The sequence below is a fragment of the Poecilia formosa genome, unplaced genomic scaffold (assembly GCF_000485575.1).
Source record: "Poecilia formosa unplaced genomic scaffold, Poecilia_formosa-5.1.2 Scaffold132, whole genome shotgun sequence".
In the NCBI taxonomy this organism is placed as follows: Eukaryota; Metazoa; Chordata; class Actinopteri; order Cyprinodontiformes; family Poeciliidae; genus Poecilia; species Poecilia formosa.
The window spans coordinates 355,923-368,256 of NW_006800071.1; the positions used below are offsets into that span (position 1 = coordinate 355,923).

The 12,334-nt window shown below is 38.1% G+C and overlaps 1 protein-coding gene across 1 annotated transcript in view; it reads right to left on the reverse strand.

Annotated features, from left to right (window-relative positions):
• The window catches only part of inpp4b (inositol polyphosphate-4-phosphatase type II B), a 199,620-nt gene that overhangs the window by 28,427 nt on the left and 158,859 nt on the right, over positions 1–12,334 (reverse strand). Inside the window, exons 13-14 of the mRNA XM_007561971.2 lie at positions 8,027–8,317; positions 5,832–5,970 (exon numbers count right to left, since the gene is read on the reverse strand). Coding sequence (XP_007562033.1) covers positions 5,832–5,970; positions 8,027–8,317 — 430 coding nt within the window. The remainder of the gene's footprint in view (positions 1–5,831; positions 5,971–8,026; positions 8,318–12,334) is intronic.

The window sequence follows — 12,334 nt, forward strand, 5'->3', positions numbered from 1 at the left end:
TAAAAGATATTTTGGTTTTATTAAGACATAAATCTTGTTTTAAGTTTTTTTATTATAATGAGAAATTTTCTCATTTTAATGATATAAAAATATGCTCCTCTTATTACGACTAATAAAAAAAGACTAAGGGGTTTGCTGTGACTCCTTTTCATCCCGTTTCCTCTGACAATATCTAAAATTTCAAAGAAGTTTTGGTGTTTTGATGTTTTCTATTTAAGAGATATACTGTTCTTTTTTAAATGTCATTTGAACAACGAGTTTTCCATCTCGTACAAAGAAAGCTTTCATTCCTCACAGATTACAACTTGTTAAAAAGGCTTAAAAAGCCTCACTATAAATCTTCTTCCTCTCACCACATTTCCTCTGCTACTGCTTTACGGTTATGATCTTTTGTATTTAAAAGAGAAGATATTTTGTTTTTAATGGCATACATTAAAACCAAACCATAGCAATTTTTTTTTTATCTCGTTAAATCGATAAAGTTTTCTCCTTCATGCCAAATTCTGATTCCTGAATATATTTCCAAACTCTGACGGTTGAACGCTTCTGTACATATGAGAGGTTTCTGCACCTCTGCAAGCAGTTTCAGCCTAGCTGTGAAAGAAATATCGACAATCAATGCTTTCATAAATGTATTAACACAATGAAAGGATGGAGGTGAGGACAGCTAGTAGAGGTTGCCTTGATAGGCTTTTTTAGATTCAGTGCTGAACTGTGAGGCCCTGAAATGACTTCTGTAGCTTCCCCAGGTTTGCATGTGAAATCTTTCACTGCCATTTAATTAAGTCAGGGGTGTCACACTAGTTTGAAAAGAAGTCTGTGATTCCAGTCTAACCTGTTAGAGTGCTGGTTTAGTCTGTTGAAGTGAAATGCTAAATTTTAAGGCATAAAAAGTCCTATTTCCAGTGCTAATATTAGGAATTACGTTAAAATTAGGTCAATATTTTGGCTGTTTAATAATAATAATAAAAAAAAAAAACATAAGTGGGAACATAAAAATTTTGGCACAGGATAACATTTACATCACCCACCCCATGTTGCTGGGCGTGTTTCCTAACTCTGGTCCTAAGGGCGCACACCTGCATGTTTCCCATTTCAACACACGCGATTTAAAGTAAATGTTTTTTTTTCAATCAGACTTCTGTGGAAATTGATGACTAATTAGTAAAGTATCTTTGCGGTAATTTGTTCCTTTGAAGTATGCATCCTGTATATGTGAGGGAATCAATCAATCAAGTTTATTGGTATAGCACATTTCAGCATAAAAGCAGCTCAACGTGATTCACATCATGAAAAAATAAAACAGTCACCAATTGTACAACCAGTAACAGACATTAGATTTTGTCAGATGTCATCATCAAGATAATCGACACACATCAAACATGTTGGTCAATGTTCCATTTATCATGGTTCATAAGCAGCTCTAGGCAGCCTTGATTTAAAGGCACTCAGTGTTTCAGCTGTTTTACAGTTTTCTGGAAGTTTGTTCCAGATTTGCGGTGCTGAATGATGCTCCTGCATGTTTGGTTGTGGGGATGCAGATCAGACCGGAACCAGAAGATCTGAGAGGGTCGATACAGCAACAGCAGATCTTAATGTATCGTCATGCTAAGTGATTTATAAACTAACAACAGCATTTAAAGTTTATTCTCTGAGGTGACGTGTTCTGTCTTCCTGGTTTTAGTCAGAATGCCAGCAGCAGCATCCTGGATCAGCTGCAGCTGGAGGAGTCATTGTTGACAGGTGGTGTGTTACTACAGACTCATTTATAGTTTTCCAAAACTGTCCACATGAAAACAAACAAAAACAAAAACACTCAAAATAATTATTAATTTACCAGCAATGTAGCCTCTGGCTTCAGCTGTCTAATGGTGAAGGTATTCCAACCAAACATCAACAAGAGAAACTGCAGCCTTCTGCAGTAATAGTTGACCAACACATTTCATTTTTAAACTCCTCTGCAGAAGATGAACACATAAAAAAGTGAAATCTTACATATGGGAAACATGTACCTCTGTTTGGGAGTAAGAATAGACATTAATCTGAGGTTGTAATTCACTAATCTGAAATTTTATAAGGATTTGCATTCCATTATTAAAGACAGCTGGGTATAAACTTCAAATATCAACTGAATATATGGTCTTTTATATTCCAAAATCCTCCCAGTCTGAATTCAAGCTCAGTACATTCATGTTCTTAGCCATCCCTAATGAGTGGTCTATTGAGCAGCCAGTAGGGGGCACTGTTGGATAGACGTCGCCCAGCGTGCTGTAATCTGTTCAGTCTTCACATTTTAAAAAGTTCATGGACAAACACAGATGCAGAGTAAGACTCCCAGCTTGTGAATCACATCAGATTGGGCTCAGCCTCGTCGGAGAAATCTCGTTTCATTTCAAACGCCGCCATCAGACCGAAGGGAGAAAAAGAAGAGGAGGACAGACGAGTCCCACTCACCTGCTCTCAAACACATCAGTATAAACATCCACCTCTTCCCACAGCACTTTCTCACCAAAAGTCCAAAAATTACCCATGACAACCAGAAGTTAAATCCGTTATCATGATTCTGCCCACGTTTAGAGTTCACTAAGCAGACGACCGCCTGCTCTGAGGCAGCTTAGCATCTTACTGAAGGAGCTCTGGGGGCTGGCGGAGAACCAGGTGCTCTGGCCTTGTTCCTTGCACACATGCACCAAATAATAAAAATACACCAGCATTTCTATAGAAGCAGTGGAGCGACCTAAATGGAGAGATTCTCTAAAAGTGATGGTGTTGCCCTGGGTGCCAGCTGGCAGCTGCATCAGGGTGTCTCCCACCGAACAGAAGCTTCAGAGGATTTGATACGACCAGGAGGAAGACGAGCAGCTGGCTGTCAACGGGGAACGCGTCTGCATAAACTGAGCAGGTTGATTCACATTTTTATGTCAAAATTTAGCAGACTTCATTTAAATTTCTGTAATCCTTTCTGATTTATCAACATTATTACTACTAGTTCACAATGAATCTATGACGGATATTTCTATTTCTGGTCAGATTTTGAATAAAGAACCTGAATATTGATGGTTTAATGACAGAGATGAGTGGTGTCCAAACTATGTTTTTTTTTCTTTTTCTTTTTTTTTTTCTGGATCAGAAAACTTGAATTGATTGATTACGTCTCTGTAGAACATGATGACATGTGAAAACATGTAAGTCAACAAATTGAATCAGCTAAAATAGCTAAAGTGTTTCCAGAACAAGAAAGGCCAATAAAAAGCTCAAACAGTGTTGAGATGGGTAGAAAACATTACTAAAGAGCGAATAGTGAATAGTTTGAACTCTATCTGCACTCTGACAAATTGTTGGAAAAATGCAAGACCACTGCTCCTGTCTCCAGGAAGTGAAGACCAAAAATAGCCGACTTCAAGAGCGAAGTGTGTAATAATTTGTCAGAGAAACCGAGGGCAACTTCTGAGCAACTGGAAGCTTAGAAGTTCGGTTCTATCGCAGACACATTGAGACACAGCAGTGTGCATGGCAGGACTGCAAGAAGAAAGCAACAGCTCTTCAGAAGAAGTATTATAAGGTTCCCATGAAACAGACAAAGAACTGCTGAAAAAAACACAACTCTCTGGATGAATGAGACTAAAATAAAACTTTGTAGATTAAAGGAGAATTGAAATGTTTGGACCAGGAGAATACGGTTTCATCTCTGGGAGTCTTTGCTGCTGGATTTGAAGTTAATCCACACTGTCACCACTCTGAGTTACCAGGGAAGTTAGTCCTTGAGCTCGCTGGGAAATGTAGTCCCAAGGTGGAACAGGAAAATGTTCTACATGTCAAGGTGTCTTTGGACCAGACAGCCATCCTGAAGTTAAAACCAAAATGCTTACAGGGGAATGAATGAGTGTTTTGAGTGTGCATAGGCGAATTGTGTAAAAGTGCTTTAACTGGATCTGTAGAATAACAGGTTTAGTGTATGATTAACAGAAGAAGCACGGTAGGTAGGTAGGTAGGGGAATCCAGCAAGTGCTGCTGAATTAAAGCCACAGGCTCTCGCTGGGTTTGCAATGCTGAACATTGTCGCTAGGAAGTGCAACTTTGAATTCATAACACAATTGTCTTATAAGACCTAAGTATTGTGTTTATTTTAAATTAAAATACATCATATTTTGACACTCGAAACCCTAAAAGTCTTGAAAGTATAAAGCAAAAATGACATTTAACACTAAATAGTTTTTGTGGCAGATGAGTAATATTCATAGCACAACTGTCTTATGAAAAAGGCCTAGCTATGGCGTTGGTTTTATTTTTATTAAAAAAGGCAAGAACTGTTTATATTCTGGAGCTCAAAAACCCAAAACCTTGAAAGTATGAAGCAGAAAACACTGTCAGGTTTCAAAAGTTTCTCATGGCGTATAAGTAATAGAGTTAAAAAATCTAATCAGATTAATCAGACTGCAGCACTGTGATAAATCACAATTAATCACCATGCTTAACTTTGCAAGACTGAAATGTAAAAATGCGTGTTTTCTATAAAAATTTAAGAAAATGTTTTATTGTCTCAAACCGAGAATCTCAGTTTTCTGGGATTTTCTATTCACGGAGGTTTGGAAGAAGTTGTTTTGTTTAGAAATTTAGAAATGTTAACTATAAACTCGTTGTGCTTCAGTGAAGATTAACGCATTAACATTGGCAGCTGACATTCATACACAATACTTTGAAATAAAAACAATCCCATGGAGTCAAACCTACTATATCTGCAACTTTTTATGAATAATAACTTCCTTGTCTGGAGTGGAAATTTGTTAAATTGATGTGCAGCAGATGAAGACAACACTCTTATTTTCCTAAAGATCCTGCAGGAAATGTGGAAAAGCTTCATGTAAGTAAACAGAAAGACACGTTTCTCCTCAACTACCTACAGCAGTCTCTCAGTTTGTAACATTGTTACCTGAGGATTATGAAATCATTGGAATCTGGGAGCAACAACCCACATCTGAAGGGCAAGGTGAAAACACACAGTTCATGCCATGGCAAGAACAGATTGCTCATACAAGGAGTCAGAAGCTGCAAGCAAGATATTTTACATTTAAGAAAATTAAGCCTTGATTTTTCTAATCATATTTGCTGTTAGTAAAAAAAGTCTGACGTCCAGAAATCATATAATTTGAATCAATAACTGCTCAATATAATCTTTCTTTTGTTTACCCATTATCTGCAACACCAACTCTTTTTTTTTTCCTAGTGCCTGAGCCAAATGAATGAGAGAGTGATTGCATATCATTACTTTAGCTTCTTTTCCAACCACCACATGTGTGGAATTATCTTGAAATCACGTTTTAGGGCCAGACAACACACTGGCATGAAAAAACTAACTGCAGACAGACTCAGAGTGAATTGTCAGAACGTTTTGACAGCTGTGACCACATCACATGTAAGACAAAGACTGTTTGTGTAGAAAACTGAGCCTTGCACAATTGTTGCAAAAATGTCATGACTTTTGATGAGAAAAACAGGAGTCCCGTGGTATTACAGTGAAAATGCTGGTCAGAACTGGAGCAGGAATTACAACTTCGACCTGAATTCTGCCAGAATTTGAATTTTTGGAATTACAGTTTTTGTTTTAGGCGTCGATGACCCTGAGAATATTTCAAACGTATCATCATCATCATCATCACTTTCAACTGCCTTCTTCATTGCTCTCAGCTAACCTTTTTGTTTTATGTCTTTTCTCAACTTTTGCACATGAACAAAATTACGAGATGCAAACCAGAACCCAACTGAAACAGAAAACCTGTATTCAGTTTAACCCTTTACACACCGTAAACCTTTAAAGCAAAACGGCGTTTCACCTGGGTTGTGTGAGGTGATGACATCAGCGAGCTGTTGCTCCGGCGCTGGCTCTGGCTTGCTGTTGTCACCTTCGAGGAGTTTATCCACCATGGCGATCACACAGTTGAGACATTTGGCGACGTTGGCCCAAACCCTGTCCTGAGGAAGAGATCGCACAACCACCAATCAGGCCAGATCAGCTTCACTGATTCCGCTTGTCTGAGGCAGCAAGATGGAAAGAAAGCCAAAGAAATAAAAACAAAGAAAACGAAGCACAGCAAAAACTCTCTGTGTTCAACAGATCAAAAGGAAAAAGGCTGTATGGATTATGCTCAAAGCATTTCCTTTGTTTCTTCCATTTCTTCTCTTTATTCTGGGTTTCAGTGATGAACTGAGGCTCATTTTTCTTTGCGTGTGTGTTTGTGTGTTTGCATATGGGACCGGTGTATTTTTTGGAATTTCTTAGGTTAAAAAAACGTTGTTTAAATGCCAAGAAATAATTGAATCAGTGTCTCTGCTGTCAGTGTGACAGAAGCTGCTTTCACAAATAAACAAAGTAGCCTGCATGCTCACTTGAGAAGCTGGCTTAGTTTCAATGATAAGATTACTACACAATAATCCTGCACACTCAGTTTGTCACAGTGAAATATTCTAATTCCTGGAAAATTAATTTCCACTAAAATGGGGGAAAATGTCCAACGTGTAACTAAATTTTCCCAATAATTGACATGATTGGCTGAAACAATGACGTCTGTTTAAAACAGTAAAAGCTCCTTCGTTTGCTCAGAGTTTTATGATTATGCTTATAATTAGTTTTATGATTATTATACAAGAAATACACTGAAATTTACATAACATTTACTGTAAAATATCTGCATGATAGTTTTATCAAAACAATGTTTTATTAGATCATGCAGCATTGTGCAAAGGTTTTAAACCACCTGTAGATTAGGTTCTTACAAAAAGACTACTTTAGCTTTTTAAAGTAGTCTGGATATGTGAAGATCATTAAAACTTTTCCCTAAAACTGATTTTTGAATGTTTTTTTGTCCAATCCTTATTCAAAAAAACAGTGTCTGCTAAACGTTTGGAAGCTAAATGTAAACTTTAAGACACTTTATCTACTTTTAAGAAGAAGTCTAATTTTTTTCTTGTTAATAAAACACATATCATTGCCTTTGTTATTCTGAGCCATTTCTGTAGTTATGGTGCTGTAGACCATTTCTTTAATGTAATATTTTCTCCTACTACTCTCCATTTGCACATTATTTGCAGTTCCTGCTGCCATTCACTTTAATTTCTGTTTTATTTTAATTGAAGAAACACCTGATGTTCTGCTTGGCTGCATCTTGCCTGGATGAACTTGTTGACTGAACTGTTGCTACCATAACTCTGTGTTCTGTTCATCTTCTCATATAAAGTGTTTCTGTCTCAGTGATTCTGAGTTTAGATTTGTCACTTTTCTGGACAAAACCATTGATAGAGCCACATCTGGCACTATTAGTGTAAACTTCTGTTTTTTTCTGTCATACTCCTAGTACTTCTGGTCCAGTTCTTCTTTGTGTAGCTTTTCCCCCTGAATCAAGCTATTGACAGATCTGTTGCTGATTTCATTGCAGTTGGAGGTGACCAGGGTTTTCCCTCTCACTCCTTGCTCAGGAGGAAGGCTTGCTGCCAAGTCAGCGGCTTCATCTACTCTGAAGGGCTTTGTAGATATTTTTTTATTTACCCTTTTGCATAAAATTTGACTCTGTGTGTTATAATTTGAGCTGAATCTGGCTGTGTGTTTAGATTCTACTGGAATCAGTTGGATCTGAACTGAATGCTGGACTGTATTCGACTCCATTTAGTTAAATTCAAACTATTTGTTTTCAAAAGTGCCTTGACATTAGATTTAATGTTAACTGGGTATTTATAAATAACCTGAACTAAATTTAATTGGATTAATTCACTTTTAATTCATCGTGTTTGTCATTTTCAGTCTTGTCACTTATAATATTTGTCAAACTCAAGACTTGGGGTCTAAAACCACAAAGTATTTTTATGTGGCCGTCTGGACTAATAAAGGGCTCATAAATAGTTTCATCAAGGTGGCGGTTGTGTGCTTGAATATTATTTTATCAATCAAATCAAAGCAGTTTATATCTGTGTTGCTAAAATGGATCAATCAGTCCCTCTAGAGGGTAATAAGTTGAAGAAGTGTCCGGATACCAACCCATTCCTCTTCGTCGTACTCTTTGTGGTGTGGTATGGAGTCTTGGTGCTTCAGCGACCCACTGTCTCCTCCTTTCACATTATTACACGCCACCGGGCTTTCTGTGACAGGACTGTGGCCCGGTAGTCCTTGGACCGGACTGTGATTCAGGTCCCCACCCTGGCTTTGCTGGTGACACAGCACCGGAGTTTGCTTCTGGCTCTTGGAGACGTACCCGGGCCGGGCCGCGTGCAACGCTAGCAGGGCACTCTTGACCAATTCGTCCTTAAGCGTGTGGACAAATTGCTCCGTCTGCAGCAAACGAAGAAGGAAAGAGATTGGAAAAAAGACAGACAGTGGAAACTACACAACAAATAATAATGGAAGTGCTGAAGAAACAAAGCAGACAGGGTGTGTGAGACAGAGAAGGGCCGTCACGTCGGCGAGGCGGAGTGGGTTTGAAGAAAACACAGAGAAGTATTTACAGAGGAAGTGAAAAGAAACAAGGAAAGTGAACACAGTCCTTCAGTATAAGGAAGATGCTCTCCATTACCTCACCTCAATGGAAGAGGAGAATAACAGCAACAAACAACAAACAATTCAATTACTCCTCCTCCAGCCCTCCTCTCCAAGGAGCCCTCCCCTTCTGATGTCAAATTCACCAGCTACTGTTTGCTGCTGATCATCCTGGAAGCTGCTGCGACTCCCAGGAGGAACTCAGTTACCAAAGCTGTTTTATCACCACAAAAATGCAGCTAAACAAAACACAACAGCCAGAATGCCAAAAGGAGACCTGTGGTGTCTTTGCATACATGGACACGGTTCTTATTTTTCTGCTTCGACCCCCCCTGATGTGCAGAGAGAAACTGCAGGGAGTTCTCCGTCAACCCTAAAGAAAAGCACTGCAGTGTCAAATCTCAGCTCTGAGCCGTGTCCTGCACAGCTTCACAGGCTAGTCCAAACTAGCCAGTGAAGTATTCTCCTTTTTAAGAGACTGGGTGTAAAAGTAACCCAGTGGTTTTTAAGCAAATCGTGGTAACGCTTTATTTGAAGGGGTGTGCATGAGACTGACATGATGCTGTCATAAACATAACGCCACCAGTCATGAAGATGAAGGAGTCTTCGTAAATGTCATTTGGTAAATAATGACACTTTTAATGGAAAGTTGCATTAAAAGTCCATTAAAAAGTGTCAACTTTTCATTATTTGGTAAATAATGAAACTTCTAATGCAAAGTTCCATTAAAACTTGCATTAAAACACCATTAAAAGTGTTAACTTTGCATTTGGTTATGTCATGCCATGTTTATGACAGTGTCATGTCAGTCTTATGCACATCCCTTCAAATAAAGTGTTACTCAAATTGTTATTTCTAAAAATGGGGCTTCTTCCCTGGGTGACAAATCTTTTGGAAATGTGTTGCATCATCACTTCAAAAACAAACAAAAAACTTTTCTATTGAAACCTCAGGAAAAACTGACACATTTTCTCACAAACTGATGTTTCAATGTAGAATTTACATCTTTTTCCTTGAAAATATTTGACATTTACTTCTCCATAGCTTCTCCATATAATTTTTTCTTTATCTGCAACGACTCTACAACTCTAATAGTCTATTTCAAAGAGCATATATTTTATGATGCAGTTTGTCATGAATAAAACATACATTTACTAACTCATGTGAGCCCTGCATTGGTGTTTTTATTAGAGTTGACCATCTGATGATTGCCTAAAAAGAAAAGCAAATGGTAAAGACTCTTAAAAACATAATTACATTTAATGTGTATCCATTTAAACCTAAATTATCTCCATTACTGTAGGTCAATGATGCAACAACTACAGTCTAGAAGTAGATCAAATGTGTAACTGTCTGAGAAAAGGCATGTCTGATGGAAAACTGCTGCACATAAATGAGTGAAAGATGAAAAATCCAAACAGCCAAAAGAAGAAAACGGATGTAAAAACTACAACGTTTGGCAAAGATTGGAGATTCAAATCAGGCTGAAATTAAGCTCTGCTTGTCTGACCTTAAAATTAATTTGCAATCTGAGTTCAAGTAGTAGTCACTTCTCTAAAGTGAGTTCACAGAGTAAAATATTGTATTTAAAATTTAAGCTTGATCAGAAGGTCAGAGCACTGGTGATTCGTTGACAATTAATGAGATAAAACCATCATCAAAAACCAAGCGGGCCAAATTTTTATGGTTTATTGCAGGAAGTGTAGATAATGTGTTTAAAATGTTAAAAACAGAATTGAAGATATGTTTACTAAGGCCAAAGATAAATGGTGCACGTCTCTGCAAAAAATACTTGTTTGTGTAATTCATCAACATCCATCTTTGAAAAGGCTGAAACGCTGAGCATCCCTGAAGATAAAGTGTTGGTTGCCTTTCTAAGAATCTGTTGATCTGATCTGGAACCAGGAGCATCTGAGTCTGAAGTCTGAAAGTGCCTCAGCGCGATCCGACAGTGAAAAAATGTTATCTTTGATCTGGGAAACATAAAAAATCCATTCACCCTCAATGATTTCCCCCTGAAGGATGAGCACATTTGGGCTCTTAAAAATAGAACTCGCTCAGTTCTCTTCTGGTTACTTTGTTTTAGAAACCAGTCAGATCTCAGCTACCTCTTAAGACGGTATATTTCCACACATGTAGATGGATACAGATCAAATCCCACTGGTTCTCTTTTTTCTTTTTAAAGCAGCAAACCAGGAACATGATAACGTTCCAAGGACACAGCTGAAGGCAGGGAAGACTAGTCCGTTCACTGTGATTATCATCAGCGTGACATTATTATCATCATCAACAGAATCATTATTATATAAAGACAAGAAACTTTTTTTTTATACCCAGAGCTAATCAAGAAGTAGAAAGGCACTGACTTACTGGAAACGGTGAATAAGGATAGTCGAGGCAGACCTTGGAAAGATCTTGGAAATAAATCGTTTTACTCTACATGCTGCACTCCTGATTTGGACAAATCTGTATGCTGCAGCTCTGTAAGACTATTTAATAAAAAAATATTAAAACAGTTAACGGTCTTAGAGCAAAACAACACTATAATACAAGTAGTTGCTCGTTCTGAAATGAGACGAAATGATTAGAAAGTGAGACGAGGCAAGCAGCGGTGAATACCAACTCACAGCAATAAAAACAACGAAACACCTTACAGCTACTAAAGGTGTAAAATGCAAATAAGTATACAAACACTAACAGAAAAACATAATCTGTTCCGGTAGAACAAACAGTCTGATCTCTAGAGGAATAAAATTACTTAGGTAAAAGCAATAATGATTTCTTAAACTAATGAATTAAAAACACAGATGGTCAGATAACGGAAAGACACCTCACCGCCGGGAAAACCCATTCCAACTGAAAGATGGCAGAGTCATGATCTGGGGTTACATTGCTTGAGATGGAGCAAGACTTGGACAATTTCAAGTTAAAATAATATCCAAGTCCAAATGTGGGATGCTGACAAGAAGACTGAATCTAAAGGTGCTTTAATAGTGTTTTTAAGTCATATTTTGGAGAATTTTATCCAGAAACTATGAATTTTGTAGGAATTTCTGAATAAAGGTTTGTACTGCCAATATTGTGGAAATGATTTCACATTTTTTGCTTGCATTCAGTCTAAAGGCACTGGATTGGGTTTGTATTGTTCAAGATATAGACAGGTTCATCTGAGAAAATGTGGGCAATTTCATGAGGAATTACAAGGTTTTAATTTTTTTGAAGATTTGTTCTAAAGCCATCCATTTTCAAAATGCATCGTAATGGCCAAACCTTCCAGGAGTCTGTGCTGGACGTAGAACCCATTGATAACTGCTTGCACTTCTGTTTGCTTCAGAGTTTGCACAATACAGATATTTAGTCTCAACATGTGTTTTTGCAGGACAGCCTCAAAATGCTACCAAACTAGCTTAATGTTTTAGGTGGAATCTCAGAAGACTCTGCCTAACATCATCGTTTGTATGTAAAGACATGTCAGACTCAGCACACAGCTTCAGTCTTAAAAAAACTAATGTCTTGTAACTGCTGATGGTAGTTTCATACTAAGCAGTTTGCTGAAGTGCCAGGCTAATGTTAGCGTGTTGAATCCTTTAATCTCCATGGCAACCATTCAGCTGTGCAAAACGGCCGCAGCGTTTTGCCCGTGTTTTGCACGAGCTGTGCCTCAAAGGAGCCGTGCCTTCGAGGCACAAATCCTCCTCAGAGCTGCATACAGAGCAGCTCTCCCCCACGACTCTCCTACTCAGCTCCTTCAGACTAGCAGCAGCAGTTAGGAAACACCTGGTGGAACTGTGCATATGCTGAGCTCATTATAGG